The 20,764-nt window shown below is 38.8% G+C and overlaps 1 protein-coding gene across 4 annotated transcripts in view; it reads left to right on the plus strand.

The window, feature by feature from the left end:
• PKD2L2 (polycystin 2 like 2, transient receptor potential cation channel) overlaps nucleotides 1-20,764 on the plus strand; it is a 53,855-nt gene that overhangs the window by 2,406 nt on the left and 30,685 nt on the right. For 2 of the 4 annotated variants that reach the window (XM_054488802.1, XM_054488806.1), the window contains exons 3-8: nucleotides 695-828; nucleotides 2,567-2,823; nucleotides 7,686-7,907; nucleotides 14,399-14,627; nucleotides 15,935-16,105; nucleotides 16,973-17,154. In XM_054488802.1, the coding sequence (XP_054344777.1) occupies nucleotides 695-828; nucleotides 2,567-2,823; nucleotides 7,686-7,907; nucleotides 14,399-14,627; nucleotides 15,935-16,105; nucleotides 16,973-17,154 (1,195 nt within the window). The remainder of the gene's footprint in view (nucleotides 1-694; nucleotides 829-2,566; nucleotides 2,824-7,685; nucleotides 7,908-14,398; nucleotides 14,628-15,934; nucleotides 16,106-16,972; nucleotides 17,155-20,764) is intronic. The other 2 variants (XM_054488803.1, XM_054488804.1) reach the window with 1 other exon arrangement.

Raw genomic sequence — 20,764 nt, forward strand, 5'->3', positions numbered from 1 at the left:
GATTCTCCTGCCTCAGCCTCCAGAGTAGCTGGGATTACAGGCCTGCGCCACCACGCCCGGCTAATTTTGTATTTTTTTAGTAGAGACAGGGGTTTCACCATGTTGGTCAGGCTGGTCTTGAACTCCTGATCTCAGGTAATCCACCCACCTCAGCCTCCCAAAGTGCTGGGATTACAGGTGCGACACCACGCCCCGCCACTAGTTAATATTTTTATAAACTCATCATGTGCCAAAACACAGTTTAAAATGTTCTATGTGCATCATCTCACTTCTCACAACAAAACTAGGAGGTAAAAGATACTATCCCTGTGATGGGACTCACACCCTTATCTGTCTAAATTCAAAGTCCATGTAACCTTAACCACTCACCATACTATATTGCCTTACTCTCATGTGGAGAAAAATTCAACTTGCAGAATAGTGTGTATAATGTGTCCTCATTTTTGTAAAGATAAAATTATTTTCTTTATAAATGTGTATGCATAAAGAAATATCTGAAGAATATTTGCCAAACTAATTCTAGAAACCACATCCTACTTTTTATATTTCTAGTTTAGATTTTTTTAATTATTACTTTTATAATTAGATAAAATAAAGTTTAATTTTCAAAATTGAGAACAAAATACAACATTTTTAATCCTGATAAGCTGAGTTTTTAAATGTAAATTATTAAACAAAAAATTCTTCTCCTTAGTGACTTTTGGGATGGTAAACCCACATATGTATTACTTAAACAAGGTTATGTCATCTCTATTTTTGGACACTTCTGTGCCTGGTGAAGAAAGAACCAACTTTAAGTCTATTCGCAGCATAACTGATTTTTGGAAGGTAAAGTATCTTGTGACTGTGGATGAAGTAGATTTAGGTAGTCCATGAACCGTTGGCATACATAGTGGGCACTCAATGAATATCTTTTGAAGGAATGAATAAAAATAAATGTCATTTCTTCAAACTATTAGAAACAACCAACCAGTAAGTGTTTTTGAGAGCCTGTGTTCTCAGTTTGATACTATTCTTGTAGTTTTTAAAAAATTTTTTGGCCAGGCACGGTGGCTCACGCCTGTAATCCCAGCACTTTGGGAGGCCAAGGCGGGTGGATCACCTGAGGTCAGGAGTTCAAGACCAGCCTGGCCAACATGGTGAAACCTCATCTCTACTAAAAAATACAAACATTAGCTGGGCATGGAGACAGCCACCTGTAATCCCGGGAGGTGGAGGTCGCAGTGAGCCAAGATCATGCCATTGCACTCCAGCCTGGGCAACAGAGCAAGGCTCCATCTCAAAAAAAAAAAAAAAAATTGATATTTTTAGACTTTCTCATTTCATTTGTTAAACAGAAGACTCGCATCTACTATGTGAGGGTTAGGATCTAGTCTATAATTGTGTATAGTGAAATTTACTCCTAAAAATTTCTTTAATTGCCCAGAAAGTGTAATATAGGTGGTTTTGGCATAAAACCTTTACTGTTTATATGTGTTACAGTAAGATACAGTATATAATAAAATGTACATATAAGAATATAATTTCATGGTGTTTTTACTTACGTAAGGGAATCATTCCTTCAGCAGTGGAATAGACTTGCTTTTTCCATTATATTTAACATAGCAACATGCTCACATTATGAGGAAAGAACAGTTAAGGGGACAGCACTTTCAGCGATCCCAGGTCACAAAACCTAGCATATGCACATTGGGGCATATAAGGACAAGGCAGAGAAGGCTTCCAGTGGTGATGACAATTTAGTTGCATTTTGAAGCATGAATCAGGGATGGGTATTTTAGGAAGAAGGAACAATATGTTCTATAAGTAATTCTACATGTGGAGCTATGTTTGGTATTGTGAGCATATGGAAGATGAGGTGGAAAAGGCCAAATTATGAATTGGACAGAGGTCATATCATGAATGCTGTGCAGGAATTTGAAACTTATCATGGAGACAGGGTCATTTCCTGAAAGAGGGCAAGTGTGAGATGAGGGCTAAATGATCCTAGACGGTTGGTTTAGGCTAGGTGAAATAGGAAACAATAATAAAAGAAGTGGAGGTCACCTTGCCACTTTGTTATTGTGTTTTCTGAAGCATGTATGTGGCCAATGGCAGAGAAGACAAAGGGAGGAAGTAAATGAACCCTGGGCTTGGGTTCATCTTAGAATGATCAGCAAGGGCCAGAGCCAGGAGTAGCAGACACCATGGCCAGAGTCGGGGAGGAGGGTTGGGAGGAGGAGTACAGACAACTTTGGAGTGAAATCATGATGTGTGGCTATGACCAGCTCTGATACTCATGTATTGGAAGAAAATTTTCAATTTACTCATATAAGGAGAGAAGAAGGACTATGGGATTCCATAAGTTAATGCTTGTGAAGTGCTTAGAGCAGTGCCTAGTACACAGTATGTGCTTAATGAGTGTTAACCATCCAGAGTAGCTTCATTAGTATTACCATTACCATTAATGGTAGCTTGGTTAATAGCTTGCTTTTCATACTCAAAATATCTTACGCGTAATGTTATGAATGTAGATTCTATTGACATGAAAATATTTTTCCCATGACATTTGTTTTTCTATATGAAGTTTATGGAAGGACCCCTTTTGGAAGGTCTGTACTGGGATTCATGGTACAATAATCAGCAGCTGTATAATTTAAAGAACAGCAGTCGCATCTACTATGAAAATATACTTCTAGGAGTCCCCAGAGTTCGTCAACTAAAAGTCCGCAACAACACATGCAAAGTCTATTCATCTTTTCAGTCTTTGATGAGTGAATGTTATGGCAAATATACTTCTGCAAATGAAGACGTCTCTAATTTTGGCCTTCAAATTAATACTGAGTAAGTAGCATAAAATTATACTGTAACTTTTTCTAGCATTTACTGTTGTATCTTTTAGATATGTGTCTTCCAAGTAACACCAGCTGGGTCCTGGAAGGGTAAGGAAACTGTTTCAACAGTAGTAAAAAAGGAAGATTTGGAGATAACAGTGTTTAGAAAAGGAAGGGTGAACCTATTATTTTTTGTTTACTTTAGGATGCAAAGTGTTTTCTTTTTTCTGACTTTGGCATATGAAGTGCTTAGTCATATTGGACACAGGGCAAAGCATCCATTTTTGCTTCTAAAATGGTCAATTAATCTGCTTTTCTGGCTATGGCTAGATGCCCACAACACATCCCCAAGACGATCTGGGATCCTTCGTGGGTGTCTTAGGTGTGGTCTGTCCCTTTCCTCCTCTCTCATTCTGGCTTCCTTCAGTGATTTTTTTCTGTTGCTGCCCCTACTAAAATGGGGCAGTTATGCTCTACAGGGACTGCATCTGATGATGCTTGCCAAAGATGCTATGGCCATTGTGTTTCAAAGTGACTGAGGCTAGTGCTGGTGTAGACTCATGTGTACACTTTATATTGAAAATGTGAGGCCGGACATGGTGGCTCACACCTGTAATCCCAGCACTTTGGGAAGCCGAGGAAGGAGGATTGCTTGAGGGCAGGAGTTCGAGACTAGTCTGGGCAACATACTGAGACCTAGTCTCTACAGAAAATTTAAAAATTAGCCAGGTGTGGTAGGGCTTGCTTACCTGTAGTCCAAGATACTTGGGAGGCTGATCCAGGAGGATCACTTGAGCCCAGGAGGTTGAAGCTGCAGCAAGCTATGATCACACCACTGCACTCCAGCCTGGGCGACAGAGGGAGACCTTGTCCCTAAAAAAAAAAAAAAAAAAAGGAAGGAAATGTGAAAACACAGTGCCACTGGCACTGCCTCTCCTTGACACAGAAACTGCTGGTATCAGTGCAATGCACACTTTGTGCTTTTAGAGCCTTATGAAAATCACTGGCTCACGCCTGTAATCCCAGCACTTTGAGAGGCTGAGGCAGGTGGATTATTTGAGTTCAGGAGTTCGAGACCAGACTGGCCAACATGGGGAAACCCCATCTCTACTAAAAATACAAAAATTAGGCAGGTGTGGTAGCAGGCACCTGTAGTCCCAGCTACTCAGGAGACTAAGGCACAAGAATCACTTGAACCCAGAAGGCAAAGGTTGTGGTGAACTGAGATCATGCCACTGCGCTCTGGCCTGCACGATAGTGTGAGACACAGTCTCAAAAAAAAAGGCCAGGTGCAGTGGCTCACACCTGTAATCCCAGCACTTCGGGCGGATCACCTGAGGTCAGGAGTTCAAGACCAGCCTGGCCAACATGGTGAAACCCCATCTCTACTAAAAATACAAAAATTAGCCGGGCATGGTGGCACATGCCTGTAATCTTAGCTACTTGGGAGGCTGAGACAGGAAAATCGCTTGAACCCAGGAGGCAGAGGTTGCATTGAGCCAAGATTGCACCACTACACTCCAGCCTAGGCAACAAAGAGCAAAACTCCGTCTCAAAAAAAAAAAAAAAATTATAGGGAGAAGAGAATAAACATTTTTTGTAATTTGATATTTATTAAAGTGATACAAATATCTACAAAGGCCTACCCTTTCCTACTCATAATTTCCACTCTCCAGAAGCAGCTACTTTTAACTCTTTTATAGTTGTTTCTTCTGGTATATACTTTGTCTTTCTAAATTACATCCTCATACTGCTACCTTATACTTGATTTTACAGTTGTGTTTTGGTTTTGGTTTTTTTTTTTCGTTAGGGGCAGGATCTCACTCTCTTGCTCAGACTGGAGTGCGGTGGTGTAATCATAGTTCACTGCAGCTTCAAACTCCTGAGTCAGGCAATCCTCCTGCCTCAGTCTGCTGAGTAGCAGCTAGGACTACAGGAATACACCACCACACCTGACTAGTTTTTTTATTTTTTGTAGAAACGGGGTCTTTCTATGTTACCCAGGCTGGTCTCAAATTCCTGGTCTCAAGTAATCCTGCCTTGCTTTCCTGCAGAGCTGGGATTACAGGTGTGAGCCACTGCGCCTGGCCTCTATTGTTTTTCTGTCTTGGAAGGTGATCTGTCATATAGCTCTCTTATGCCACCCCCTCTACACACACTCTTCCTGTTCCTCTTAGCATCTCAATATAATTATATCATAATTATTGTCAATCATTAGTCAATGTTTATATTATAAATATGAATAATGATTACATTTCCTTTCTTGAACAACCTCTCTTTAACTCCCAGGATTAATCATTGCTGAGTTTTTTTTTTAACTTGTTTCTTCTTTGTATGAGTTTTGATTTTTGTATGATTCTTATAAATCGAATACATTCATAAGTATGATGATACATTTTATTATTATTATTATTATTATTATTATTATTATTGAGACAGGGTCTTGCTCTGTTGCCCAAGCTGGAGTTCAGTGAAGATCATAGCTCACTGCAGCCTTGACCTCCGGGGCTCAAGCAATCCTCCTGCCTCAGCCTCCCAAGTAGCTGGGACTACAGGCACATGCCACCACACCCAGATAATTTTTGTATTTTCTGCAGAAATGGGATATCACCATGTTGCACAGGCTGGTCTCGAACTCCTGGGCTCAAGTAATTCACCCACCTTGGCCTCCCAAAGTGCTGGAATTACAGGTGTGCACTACCACACCCAGCCCATTCTCTTAACTATTACAGTACTATTCACTTTCTTTCAACCCCAAATTACAAGATATAGCAATTATTTACACCTTTTAAATTGGAATCCTAAGACTAATCTTTTAAGTATTTTAGTATTCCAAATTCTCATAACAAGTACAAATACTTTATTAAATACCAAAATTAACACTATCAATTAGGTTTATTTTATAATCTCTATACTTTACTGGAATTGTGAATTAATATCTGTTAATCCTCAACAATGAAAAAAGAATCAATTTGTGCTTGTCTAAAATGTAAAATTCACTAATTAAAAACAAAAAATTGGAAGCTAGGCGAGATCTGGTGTAACAGATGTTCCTGTTTCCACTTAATAGTCATGTGTAGAAAACACTCAAAAATACAACTATGGAAGTTTCATTAAAACTTAGGTACTTTTTCCTAGCGGTGTCTCTTTCCCTCCCTGCTGAAACATCGTCTTACTAGTAGAACAGGTTTAAGCAGTGCATCTTTGAATAACCTTTCAAATCTGTTTTTGGGGAACTGAATAGAGAGAATGAAATGAGGAATCAAAGCTTTCTTTTTTTGGATATCCTGTAATTAAAAAATAAAAAGAAGAAACAAAAAAAAAATTTTTTTTTTTTTGAGACAGAGTCTCACTCTGTCACCCAGGCTGGAGTGCAGTGGCGCAGTCTTGGCTCACTGCAGCTCCCGCCTCCTGGGTTCAAGAGATTCTCGTGCCTCAGCCTCCCAAATAGCTGGGATAACAGGCATGCGCCACCACGCCCAGCTAATTTTTGTATTTTTAGTAGAGACAGGGTTTCACCATGTTGGCCAGGCTGGTCTCAAACTCCTGGCCTCAAGTGATCTGCCCACCTCAGTCTCCCAAAGTGCTGGGATTACAGGCATGAGCCATTACACCGGGTCCAAAATTTAGTTATACACAGTTTACTTTGATTTTATGTACTTTCATTAAAATATCTACGTAACAACATGGACATTGTAACAAAGTTTTTATTGAGCATTTATAAACAATACATTACATTTACAAGACAGATTATGAAGCACCTTTTTTACCCATTTCTGAGCCAACACTCTTGATAGTTTTGTCCTACTCAAAAACTAAACATCTCATAACAGAAACAACCTGTTAAAGAAAAAAAACAGTCGTCATTTTCTAGATTCTAAGCTCCCTGAGACAACAGACGGATTTTTTTGTTTTTTAGAGATGGGATCTCACTATGTGACCTACGTGACAGTGCAGGGACTATTCACAGGCACCATCATCGACACTGCAGCCTCAAACTCCTGGCCTCAAGCAGTCCTTTCATCTCAGCCTCCTGGGTAGCTGGGACTACAGGCATATGCCACCACACCTAACAGATGGAATTTTTTTTTTTTTCTGAGACAGGGTCTCACTTGGTCACCCAGGCTGGAGTGCTGGAGTACAGTAGTGCAATCATAGCTCGGTGCGGCCTTGAACTCTGGGGCTCAAGCAGTTCTGCTTCAGACTCCTGAGTAACGAGGACTACAGGCACGTGCTGCCATGCCCAGCTAATTTTTGAAAAGTTATGGATTTTTGAAAAATTATCTCATAGCACCTAGTCCAGTGGTGTTGCCCACCATACGCGTTAAAAAGTAAAAACTACATTAAATCTTAATTAAATCATAATCCTTTAATCCTTAATGCATTGTCTTGCTTTAAAATTACTATAATACTTATGAATTTACTACTACTTTTTTAAAAACTACTACTTTTGTTTTGGTTTTTTGTTTGTTTTCGGTTTTGTTTTTGTTTTGAGACAAGGTCTGGCTCTTTTGCCTGGGCTGGAGTGCAGTGGCATGATCACAGCTCACTGCAGCTCAACCTCCCGGGCCCAAACAATCCTCCTACCTCAGTCTCCTGAGTAGGTGGGACTACAGGCACATGCCACCATGCCTGGCTAGTTTTTGTATTTTTTGTAGAGATGGGGTTTCACCACATTGCCCAGGCTGGTCTCGAACTCCTGGGCTCAAGGGATCCGCCTACCTTGGCCTCCCAAAGTGTTGGGATTACAGGCATGAGCCAGTGCATCCGGCCAAAAAACTACTACTTTTGAACTAAAGATCAATTTAAATTCTTAGAATACTTCTCAATTGGGCTTTCTCATTTCACCATTATTCTTTTTATGTGTAACAGATGGAGATATTCTACTTCTAATTCCAACTCCCCTTGGCACTGGGGATTTCTTGGTGTTTACCGAAATGGAGGATACATTTTCACTTTATCAAAATCGAAATCTGAAACCAAAAACAAGTTCATTGACCTTCGACTGAACAGCTGGATCACAAGAGGGACTAGAGTTATTTTTATTGATTTTTCCTTATATAATGCTAATGTAAATCTATTTTGTATTATCAGGTGAGTGACTCAAAACTTTTTTTCATAGACAGTGGTCAATGGCCTACAAAACTTCTTTATTCGTACAGTTGACCCTTGAACCACATGAGTTTGAACTGCACAGGTCCACTTAGATATGGATTTTTTCAGTAAATATATTGGAAAATTTTTTGGACGTTTGTGACAATTTGAAAAAATTCCCAGACAAACCATGTAGCCTAGAACTACTGAAAAAAAATTAAGAAAAAGTTAGGCATGTCATGAATGCATAAAATACCTGTAGATACTCATCTATTTTATTGTTTACTATCACAAAGTATACACAAATCTATTATAAGAAGTTAAAATTTGCCAAAACTTATGCACGTAAACATATGGCACCATTTGTAGTCAAGAAAAATATGAACAAAAGATGTAGTAGTATATCATAACTGCATAAAATTAGAGTACGCACTGTACTAGTGTAAGAATTTTGTAGCCGTCTCCTGTTGCTGTTGCAGTGAACTCTAGTGTTATGAGTATCCATTTAAAGTGTCGTGTGATGCTCACCATCTTCACATAAGCAGTTTGTCTCTCCAGTAAATTGTGTATCTCAGTAAAAAAGTGATCTCTCATAGTTCTCGTGTGTTTTTTATCGTATTTAGTGCAATACCATGAACCTTTAATAACACCATGGGAGCCATACAAAGTGCCACTAGTGATACTGGGGGTGCTCCCACAAAGTAGAGAAATCCATGACATTACAAGAGAAAATTGAATTACTTGATATGTATCATAAATTGATGTCTGCAGCTGCAGTTGCCCACAATTTCAAGATAAATGAATCCAGAGACTAAGGACCATTGCCCTGGAAGCAGGGGGAAGGAAAGGAAATTCATGAAGCCATCACTGCAGCTATGCCAGCAGGTGTGAAAACCTTGCCCTTTTTGCAAAATACCTTTTTATCTCATTGAAAATGCAGCTTCTGTGTGAAATTCATGAAGCCATTGCTGCAGCTATGCCAGCAGGTGTGAAAATCTTGCACTTTTTGCAAAATACCTTTTTATCTCATTGAAAATGCAGCTTCTGTGGGAATGCAGGATTGCTATAAGAAAGGCATACCTTTAGATTCTAATATGATTTTAAAAAAGCAAAGTCAGACAGGCACGGTGGCTCACCCCTGTAATCCCAGCACTTTAGGAGGCCGAAGTGGGAGAATCACCTGAGGTCAGGAGTTTGAGATCAGCCTGACCAACATGGAGAAACCCCATCTCTACTAAAAATACAAAACTAGCCAGGCATGGTGGCACAGCCTATAATCCCAGCTACTCAGGAGGCTGAGCTGGGAGAATCGCTTGAACCTGGGAGGCGGAGGTTGTGGTGAGCCGAGATAGCGCCATTGCACTTCAGCCTGGGCAACAAGAGCAAAACTCCGTCTCAAAAAAAAAAAAAAAAGAAAGAAAGAAAAGTCATCATGTGGCGACTGGTAAAAGGAAAGTGAAGGTCTAAAGTTGGAGAATTTAATGCCAGCAAAGGTTAGTTTGATACTTTTAGAAAGAGGTTTCACTTTCAAAAATGTCAAGATAGCAGAAGTAGCTTTTGCCAACCAAGTGGCAGCAGACAATATAGCAGACGTCATTATGAAAATCATTGAGGAGAAAGAATATCTGCCTGAACAGGCTTTTAATGCAGACAATAGTGCCCTATTCTGGGAAAAAAATGCCACAAAGAACATTTATTAATAAGGAAGAGAAACAAGCACAAGGATTTAAGGCAGGAAGGAATAGGCTTACTCTACTGTTTTGTGCAAATGAAGTCAGGTTTATTATCAGGACTACCCTTATCTATAAAATTGCTAACCCCCCTAACCTTGAAGGGAAAAGATAAACACCAGCTTCCAGTCTTTTGGTTGTACAACAAGAAGGCCTGGACAATGAGAACTCTTTTTCTAGAATGGTTCCATTGATGCTTCTTCCAGTGGTTTACTTATCCCCAAACACAACGTCTCTAATTCAGCCTCTAGATCAGGGGATCATGAGGACTTTTAAGGCGCATAGCACACAGTATTCTTTAGAAAGGATTGTCGACACTATGGAAGAGAACCCCAACAGAGAGAACATCATGAAAGTGTGGAAGGATTGCATTATTGAAGATGCCATCATTGTTATTAAAAACCATGAAGCCATCAAACCTGAAACAACAAATACCCGCTGGAGAAAACTGTTCAGATGTGCATGACTTCACAGGATTTATGACAGAGTCAATCAAAAAAATCATGAAAGAGATGTAGATATGGAAAAAAAAAAAGTGGGAGGGTGAAGGGTTTCAGGATACTGATCTTGGAGAAATCAAGAGCTAATGGACACCACACCAGAGGAATTAAGCTTCCAAATCAGTGCCAAATAATGAGAAGGAAAACATAGAAACAGAACAGAAAACAAATGGACATTAGACATCTGGAGAAGGGTTCCGATTATTCAAGACTGCTTTTGACTTCTTTTATGACAGGGACCCTTCAATGATATAGACACGGAAACTAAAGCAAAGGGTTGAAGGAATGGTACTGTGTAAAACGTTTTTAGAAAAATGAAAAAAAAAGTCAGAGAAAAATTACTATGTAAAATCTGTAAAGTTTCACTGAATGCACCCGCCTCTCCTGCCTCCCTTTCTACCTCCTCCACCTCTTCCGCTCTGCCACCCCTGAGACAGCAAGACCCTCCCTTTCTCTTCCCCTCCTCCTCAGCCTACTCAGTATGAAGGCGACTAGGATAAAGACCATTATAAAGACCCACTTAGTGAATAGTAAATATATTTTCTCTTCCTTATGATTTTTTTTTTTAGTCTGAGTCTCGCTCTGTCGCCCAGGCTGGAGTGCAGTGAGCTTGGCCTGGCATAAATCAATTAGCATGGTCCATGTTAGGGAGGTGACCTAAGGTAACCCAATTAGACTAACGGGAATAATTTTTTTTTCTCTTTGGTTGGTGCTATCTCTTTACTGACATCAATGACATATAATCACAGTTGCTGCTTGTACACAAACATCTTGGGGAAGCGTAAGATACTAAGCTAACACAAAGGAGGGCAAAACTGAAGCCATCTCAAAGAAATGGAGCTAGATCTGTGAACTTACCGCAAATCGTGTCTGCTGTATCTCTGAAACTGCTGCTATGTGACAGAAATAAATTTCTTTATTGTTTAAACCAATTAAAGTTGGGGTTTTTGGTTACAACCAAAAGCCTCCTAAATGATTCAGAGGTAAAGAGCTGAGGCCCAAGTTGGGCTTGTATCTAGCTTTTCCTAAGTAACAAACCACCTCCAAGTGTAGTAGCTTACAATAAATATTTCTCATGTGTTTACAGAGTTCAGTTGATCCAGCTGGGCTTGACTGATCTCTGTTAGGCTTGCCAATATAGCTGCCATTTGGCAGGACCCACACATGCATCTTTGAGTTGGTTCTGCTCTACATGTATCTCATCCTTCTTCTGGGTCCAAGTTAGCCCAGGAATGTCTTTCTCATGGCAGTTGTAGAGGTCCCAAAGAGCAAGTTCTAATGTACAAACTCATTTCAAGTTTCTGCTTGCATCATATTTGTTAACATCCCATTGGCCAAAGAAATTCATGTGATTGAGTCCAGCATCAAGGGCTGGGGCAGTACACCCTCTCCTGGGTGACAGGCCAGGCAAAAAGATGTGAAGAACTATAGCTATTTTTGCAATATACCACAGGCTCTAACATTTCTGGGATGCTGGCTGCTATTACACGTTGAAATTTAAATTGTTCATTCTTGAAACAAAAATTGGTAACTTAATAAAGAAGCCATTCTGAAAGGAAACCAACAGATTTTAATGATCTGATTAGAGGAGGAAATTACCGAGACTAAATGATAGCTCTTTGTAGCTGCAGAAAGACAAGAAATGAGACTACATATTCTTAAACATATAAAACTAACATATTGTATGTAATCTACATGTTCCTAAATAAATTTTGAAATAATAAAACAATGTGATGTTACTTTTTCATATTGACAGTAGAACTACATTTTTTGTTTTTTTTTTATTTTAATTTAATTTTATTTTTGAGATGGAGTCTAGCTTGTTGCCCAGGCTGGAGTACAGTGGCATGATCTCAGCTCACTGCAACCTCTGCTTCCTGGGTTCAAGTGATTCTACTGCCTCAACCTCCTGAGTAGCTGGAATTACAGGCATGTACCACCACACCCAGCTAATTTTTGTATTTTTAGTAGAGACAGGGTTTAGCCATGTTGGCCAGGCTGGTTTTGAACTCCTGACCTCAGGCGATCCACCCGCCTTGGCCTCCCAAAGTGCTGGGATTACAGACGTGAGCCACCCCGCCCAGGCTATGTTGTATTTATTTTAAACCTTATGATTTTAATCTCAGCACAAGCATGAACAAATTAAAAACCCTATTAAGGGTTTAAACCCTATTAAGGGTTTATACCTCCTTCATTGGTGGGTTCAGATATGAGGGCTTCGGATGTTTTTTAAATTCAATATATAGTTGATCTTCAAACAACATGGGAGTCAGAATCAAGCACTAGCAAAGGATTTGCTCTAGAATCAAACACTTAGCAAAGGATTACCATGATTGGATCTGCCTGGGGATTTAATCAGCTTCCCCTAAGTGATCTGGGGATGGGCAAAAGACTGAATTCAATTAAGATTCTGTTAGAAAAAATGGAATAATGACTGCTAGAGAGGCAAACAACAGAGTTTACTATACACCATGTAATACTATGCCATAAAAAGAATGAGATCATATCCTTTGCAGGGACATGGATGGAGCTGGAGGCCATCATCCTTAGCAAACTAACACAGGAACAGAAAACCAAATATTGCATGTTCTCATAAGTGGGAACTAAATAATGAGAACACATGGACAGAAAAGGGGAAACAACAACAGACACTGGGGCCTACTTGATGGAAGAGGGTGGGAAGGAAGAGGTTCAGAAAAAAAACTGTCAGGAAGTACACTTAGTACCCAGATGAAAAAATAATCTGTACACCAAACCCTCAAGTCACAAGTTTACCTATATAACAAACCTACACATGCACCCCTGAACCTAAAATAAAAGTTAAAAAAAAATTTACTTTAAATCAGTGAGCCACTTTTCTCTCATAAGTCTTACATTTTCTCCTGAATGGAATATGGAATTGGAGTTGAGGGGATTTTGCTCCCCGTGAAACAGGGAGATTGAAACACACCATGGCCTTTAAAATATGTAAAAATGAATAAAACAAATGAACTGCCTTAAGCAGCCAATGGATATTATACCTTTTATTTTAAAGTTCTCTCAGAAAATCAGAGCTTTTTACCAACTTCATTCACCCTTCCCAACAGTCCTGATCAGGTAAAGTGAAGAGTACAAATTATTTTTATGTCCTAAACAAGAATGGAAGCATTGAGGTAACTGGCTTTAAGTCACATGAAGAAGCCCTTGTTATATCAGATTAAGTCCAGATTTCCTCTCTGAAAGTTTTACGCTTATTCTGTTACCTTTTAAAATGTTATTTTTTAGAAACTTCAGCAGACTTTGAAACTGTTAACTGGCGTATCTAATCAGTAGTTGTGTAGATGCATATTACTTATACCTTATCCGTTTATTTTCATTTTTGTACAATTATCAGGCAAACTAAACAGAATATTAATTTTTCCTTTTTGATTAGTCTACACTTCAGATCATAATATTGAGTTTCCTTCACTTCACTCACTGCCTAGTATGTGTAAGATGTAAGTTTTATTTGTTAACTGAGGTTTTGTTTTTGTTGTTTTGGGAGCACTTTATAAGAGTACCAACAACATTTGCTAATATCTTTAGTATGAATAATTAAATTGTAATATTGTGATAGAAATGCTGGTTCCTTAAATTACCACCAATTCTTAATTATCAGAAGTTGTGGAGAACACCAGAGATACAGTGAACCTCAAAATCTTTTTATATGTAGTGTTGAATTTAATTTTTATACTTCTGTTTGCCTATAGATCTTTGTATCCAGCATCCAACAGAAAACATTTGCTTTAGTAGAATATGTGACCTTGACATTTAGAAGCAAGAAGCATTTCTGATCATCTAAAGAGGGAGAATGTATGTCCTCCCTCTGAAGTATTCAAAAATTATGTATATTGGGGAAGAGTTTTAACTAATAACAGTAACTAACGGTATAGCATTTTCTTGAACATATCATTCTCCTAGGGACATAAATTATATTCCCAGTTATGAGCAAGCAAGCTGAAGACAAAATAGAATGAATGTCTGAAAAAAAATCACAACTTGCTTTCTCATTTACATTGGTCCTTGACCACTGTGAATATTCAGGTATAGAAAAAGTGGAGCCACTCTGAAATAGGGAAATCTAGATCTTTAAATTGAACCCATTTCCCCAAGGAAAAATACTTTATTAAAAAAAACTGATTACCATTAAAGCATACATAATCATTGATTGAAAATTTCACATTAAGTACTGAAATATAAATGCTTGAAATGAACAGCTGCTTTCACAAACCTGATTTTACAGATTGGTGGCAGAATTCCCTGCAACTGGAGGAATACTTACTTCATGGCAGTTTTACTCTGTGAAGCTCCTCAGATATGTTAGCTACTATGATTATTTTATTGCTTCCTGTGAAATCACATTCTGTATTTTTCTTTTTGTCTTCACAACACAAGAAGTCAAAAAAATAAAAGAATTTAAGTCTGCCTATTTCAAAAGTATTTGGAACTGGCTAGAACTGCTCCTTTTGCTGGTGAGTATATATTCATGTGTATGGTTGAAGGGGATCACATCTGAACCTACCAATGAAGGAGGTATAAAAAGACAGAATCTTCTATTCATCCAGGACTTATTTTGAAAGCTACAAGTATCAAACATAAAATGAACTGGGAATAGTACTACTAATGGTGTGCCTCCAAAAGGGAGAGATCTATTTTTTTCTGATTTGGTCCTTGGGAGGGTCAGCGTAAACCTACAGGGAAAGGTGATTCCAGAAATATTACGCTTTAATGTGCACAGTAGGTCTCCCTACCCCCACTCAAAAAATGTATTACTTACAGGGCCTTGAGTTTCACCAGTTATGGGTCTTTGGGGGCAAGGTTATTTAAAATAATCTATGTGCCTAAATCTGTTTTCCTCCTCATAATAAATTTTGAAAAAATAGATAAAAGACAAGGCTAAGTGGAATACTGACAGGGGTGAGCAGCCAGAGGGGACCTTATGGGTACAGAGGGCACCAGGTTTGGGGAAATAGTCCCTGAAAGAAACACCAAAGACCATCAGTTCTAGTCAATGAAATGTACTGAAATAAACAGAGATTTAGGCAGGCCGAGACAAATGTTAAGAGCTTGGTCTTAGGAACAAAGAACCAATGTTTCTGGCTTATACAATCTGATCTTTCACCCTTATTGGCCCTTAATTATAGCCAATCAAGTATTTAAGCCTTGTTTCCCAAAAACAGATTGAAGGTTTCTGAGAATCAGAAAGCATGCCACCTACCTCTCTGGTAACTCCACTAATATCTTACAAAGGACATAACATTAAATGTTTATCTGAGCATTTCAGGCAAGAAAAGTCAAAGGAAAATTTTCATGTCAGTTATAAAGCTCTGATAGCTAAAACAACCTGGTTCTGAAATACTCTTTTAAAGAGGTATTAAAAGGTTCCAGAAGGTTTTATTTTTTGTAATTGTAAATTGTTTCTTGTAGTGTTACACGGTAGAAAATGTTTAGCTTTTAAGTATTATGTAGAGCAAAAATCCTTATGGCCTCAGAGTTACATAATCATTTTATACATTTGTGCTTTATGACTCAAAGAAACAAAGATTTAGATAGGTTAGGATGGCCAAGCAATTAATATTTTTCAACTTTACAATAATTAGTGCTACCTTAAACTTGTATAAGTTGAGGGTAATTTCCATTTATGTAAAAGCATATGTCCTATCTTTCCTTCCCTCTTTGTTAAACTTTTGATGAACTTTTTTTGTGTTTCCTCATAGGCTGTAAGATATTTAGAGGTAGAGATATTCTCTAATTTAACCCTTCTTGTTTTCCCATTTAGTTGTGTTTTGTGGCTGTTTCCTTCAACACATACTGTAATGTACAAATTTTTCTCTTACTTGGACAGCTGTTGAAAAGTACTGAAAAATATTCAGATTTCTATTTTCTTGCATACTGGCACATTTATTACAATAATATAATTGCTATTACCATCTTTTTTGCATGGATAAAGGTATTTATATTTTATTATATTACATAATACAAACAGTATAATAGCATAATGAAAAATTAAACTAGAAAGTCATGGGGAAAAAACATTTTTTCAACTATTAAGTAATTTTAAAAGTAGTTTGGGCCAGCACAGTGGCTCACACCTGTACTCCTAGCACTTTGGAAGGCCAAGGCAGGTAGATTCTTGGCCCCAGGAGTTCGTGACCAGCCTGGGAAATCCTATCTCTACAAAAAATACCAAAAAAATATTAACTGGGTGTGGTGGTGCAAGCCTGTAGTCCCAGCTACTCTGGAGGCTGAGGTGGGAGGATCCCTTGAGCCCATGAAGTGGAGGTTACAGTGAGCTGTAATCCCCCACTGCACTCCAGCCTGGATGACAGAAAAAAAAGAAGTTGGCCAGGCACGGTGGCTCACGCCTGTAATCCCAGCACTTTGGGAGGCTGAGGTGGGCGGATCACCTGAGCTCAGGAGATTGAGACCAGCCTGGGCAACATGGTGAAATCCTGCCTCTACTAAAAATACAAAAAATATTAGCCGGGCATGGTGGCACGTGCCTGTAATCCCAACTACTAGGGAGGCTGAGGCAGGAGAATCGCTTGAACCTAGGGGGCAGAGGTTGCAGTGAGCCGAGATCGCGCCACAGCACTCCAGTCTGGGTGACAGAGTGAGACTCCATCTCAAAAAAAAACAAAAAACAAAAAAACAGAAGTTTGGCCTTGTAATGATTATTGCTGGGAAATCCTCAAACACCCATGATTATCATTAAATATCTCCCTTAATTCGAAGCAGAATTCTTCTGAAATTAATTTATTCTAAGTAATTTCATCTTTGATATTCTCCTATTTCAATTAACTTTCTTCTTTTTCAGATATTCAAATTCATAAGCTTTAACAAGACAATGTCTCAGCTGTCATCAACCTTGTCCCGTTGTATTAAAGACATAGTAGGATTTGCCATCATGTTTTTTATAATATTCTTTGCTTATGCCCAGTTAGGATTTCTTGTTTTTGGATCACAAGTTGATGACTTTTCCACTTTTCAGAATTCCATGTAAGCTCTTAGTATAAATGTAATTGTATCTTCTATATTTTCTTACAAAAAAAAAATGGAAAGGTCTAACCGTCTATGATAAGTAGTAATATAAGCTTTTATATATTTAAACTTAGTTTGATATTTTCTTTTTGGAAACAGGGTCTCGTAGCTCACTGCAGCCTCAAACTTCTGGACTCAAGCTATCCTCAGCCTCCCAAGTAGCTAGGACTACAGGTGTGCACCACCACGCCTGGTTGATTACATTTTTATTATTTTTTGTAGAGAAGGGGTCTCACCACGTTGGCCAGGGTGGTTTTAAACTTCTGGGTTCAAGTGAACCTCCTGCCTTGGCCTCCCAAAATGCTGGGATTACAGGCATGAGCCACCAGCCTGACTGACATTTTCACTGATGGCTAAATATCTGTCACATTCAAATTAGGGTTTGGCATTGAAGGAGCCAAATGGGTGATGGTGTCTATTTTTAAGGTGTTACTAGGTCAAGTTAGAAAAATAATTTTTCATTTTTCATTGGAAGTGATAATTTTACCTAAGATAATGGAAATTGTCCCCCATGTCTCTGTGGTATTTATTCTCTGGGCAAAAGAAAACTTTTTTTTTTTTTTTTTGAGACAGGGTTTCCACTCTGTCACCCAGGCTGGAGTACAATGGCGTTATCACAGCTCATTGCATCCTAAAACTCCTGGGCTCAAGCAGTCCTCCCACCTCAGCCTCCCGAGTAGCTGGGTGTGCCACCACACCCAGCCAAAAGAAATCTTAAGTGTTTTCTTTAGAGGGCTCCATCTTAATATTTTTATTGATATTGACCTGATCGTCCTTTGCTAATCTGCCAAACATGTATTTTTAAAATAGCTTTAGGCTGGGCACCATGGCACCTATAATCCCAGCATTAGGGAGGCCAAGATGGGAGAATCACTGAGGCCAGGAGTTCAAGACCAACCTGGGCAACATAGCAAGACTCCGTTTCTACAAAAAAAAACAAAAAACAACTAGCTGGTTGTGGTGGCATATGTTTGTATTCCTAACTACTCAAGACACTGAGGCAGGAGGATCACTTGAGCCTGGGAGTTTGAGGTTACAGTGAGCTATGATCACGCCACTGCACTCCAGCATGGGCAACAGAGTGAAACCCCATCTCTAAAACAATAATAATAATAATAATAATAATAATAATAAAAAAACTTGGTAATAATTGGCATTGAATACAGATGTAATAATTTACAGAGCCTAGGAAATTTGTCTTACCATGGGTAGTGAAGAGGAAAGGAAAGTATAAAGCACAGAACAGGTAGAGAACTTTGAAATGGGTTAATGAGAGGACGTGTTTTTGGTAATGATGTGTTAGGTTATTCAGATCAATCTCCTCTTGAGGACAATTTTAAAAGCTGGATGGGTTGGGTGCAGTGGTTCACGCCTGTAATGCCAGCACTTTGGGAGGCCGAGGCGGGTGGATCACCTGAGGTCAGGAGTTCAAGATCAGCCTGGCCAACATGGCGAAACCCCGTCTCTACTAAAAAAAAAAATACAAAAAGATTAGCTGGGTATGGTGGTGTATGCCTGTAATCCCAGCTACTCAGGAGGCTGAGGCAGGAGAATCCTTTAACCTGAGAGGCGGAGGTTGCAATGAGCCAAGATCACGCCACTGCACTCCAGCCTGGGCGACAGAATGAGACCCTGTCTCAAAAAAAAAAAAAAAAGCTGGATGACATAGAGAACAATGAAGAATTAATAAGAGAGTGAGTAATAACTGGGCCAAAGTCAGAAGGCCACAACCCAGAGAAGTAAGCCCAGCACCCAAAGCTATTTGCCCTGAAGGCATTTTTAAGCTCTTTTTTCAATATTTTTATGGTGATAAAATATATATAACATAAAATTTACCATTTAAACCACTTCTAAGTGTACAGTTCAGTGATATTAAGTACATTCATATTGTGCAACCATCACCACCATCTATCTCCAAATCTTTTCATCTTGGAAAACAAAAACTCTATACCAATTAAACAATAACTCCCTATTTTCCCCTTCCCTGGCCCCGTCAGCCACCATTTTACTTTTTGTCTATGATTTTGATTACTCTAGGTACCACCTGTAAGTGAAATCATATATTATTTGTCTTTTTGTGACTGGATTACTTCACTTAGCACAAATGCCCTTAAGTTTCATCCATGTTGTAGCATGTAGTCAGAATTTCCTTCCTTAAAAAGGCTGAATAATATTCCATTATATGTATAGTCCACATTTTGCCTATTCATTCATCTGCCAATACACACTTGGGTTGGTTCCACATTTTAGCTATTGTGAATAACAGTGCTGTGAACATGGATGTATAAATATCTCGTCAAGACCCTCCTTTCAGTTCCTTTGGTTATATACCCAGAAGTAGAATTGCTGGATCATATGATCTATTTCCCCCTCCAGACTTATTAAGGCATAATTAAAATTATATATATTTATGCTATATGGTGTGATGTTTTGATACATGTATACATTGTGAAATGATTAAATCAGGCTGTTTAACATATCCATCACCTCTCATATTTATCATTTTTTGTGGTAAGAACATTTAAGATCTACTTCCTTAGCAATTTTCAAGTATACATTATTAACTATAGTCACCATGCTATACAGTAGATCTCCAGAACTTATTCTAACTGAAATTTTACACCCATTGACATACAACTCTCAATTCCCCTTGAACTCCACCTCTCCAACCCTTGGCAATTACCGTTCTACCCTCTGCTTCTATGACTCCAACTTTTTCAGACTCCACATGTAAGTGAGATCATGCAATATTTGTCCTTCTGTGCCTTGCTTATTTCACTTAATATGATGGTCCTCCAATTTCATCCTTGTTGCAAATGACAGTGTTTCCTCCTTTTCAAAGATTGAATAGTGTTCCATTGTTTATATATGCCACATTTTCTTTATCCATTTAACCATTAATAGACATGTAGATTGATTCCATATCTCAGCTATTGTAAACAATGCTGCAGTGACATGGAAGGACAGATATTTCTTTCACATACTGATTTTATTTCATGTAGATACATATACCAAGAAGTGGATTGCTGGATCATATGTTAGTCCTGTTTTTAATTTTCTGAGGAATATCAATACTGTTTGGCATAGTGGCTATACCATTTTACATGCCCACCAACAATGTATGAAGTTTTCTTTTTGTCTCCATCCTTGATAACACTTGTTATCTTTTTGATAAGAGCCATTCTAACAGGTATGAGGTGATATCTCATTTTGTTTTGGTTTGGTTTTTTTTGAGATGGAGTCTTGCTCTGTTGCCCAGGCTGGAGTGTAGTGGCATGATCTCGGCTCACTGTAACCTCCTCTTCCTGGGTTCAAGTGATTCTCCCACCTCAGCCTCCCGAGTAGCTGGCATTACAGGCATGCACCACCATTTCTGGCTAATTTTTGTATTTTTAGTAGAGATGGGGTTTCACCATGTTAGCCAGGCTGGTCTCAAACTCCTGACCTCAAGTGATCCACCTGCCTCTGTCTCTCAAAGTGCTGGGATTACAGGTGTGAGCCACCGTGCCTGGCCTAATTTGCATTTTCCTGATGATGAGTGATGTTGACCATTTTTTCATATATCTAT

The sequence above is a fragment of the Pongo pygmaeus genome, chromosome 4, assembly GCF_028885625.2.
Source record: "Pongo pygmaeus isolate AG05252 chromosome 4, NHGRI_mPonPyg2-v2.0_pri, whole genome shotgun sequence".
NCBI lineage: Eukaryota > Metazoa > Chordata > Mammalia > Primates > Hominidae > Pongo > Pongo pygmaeus.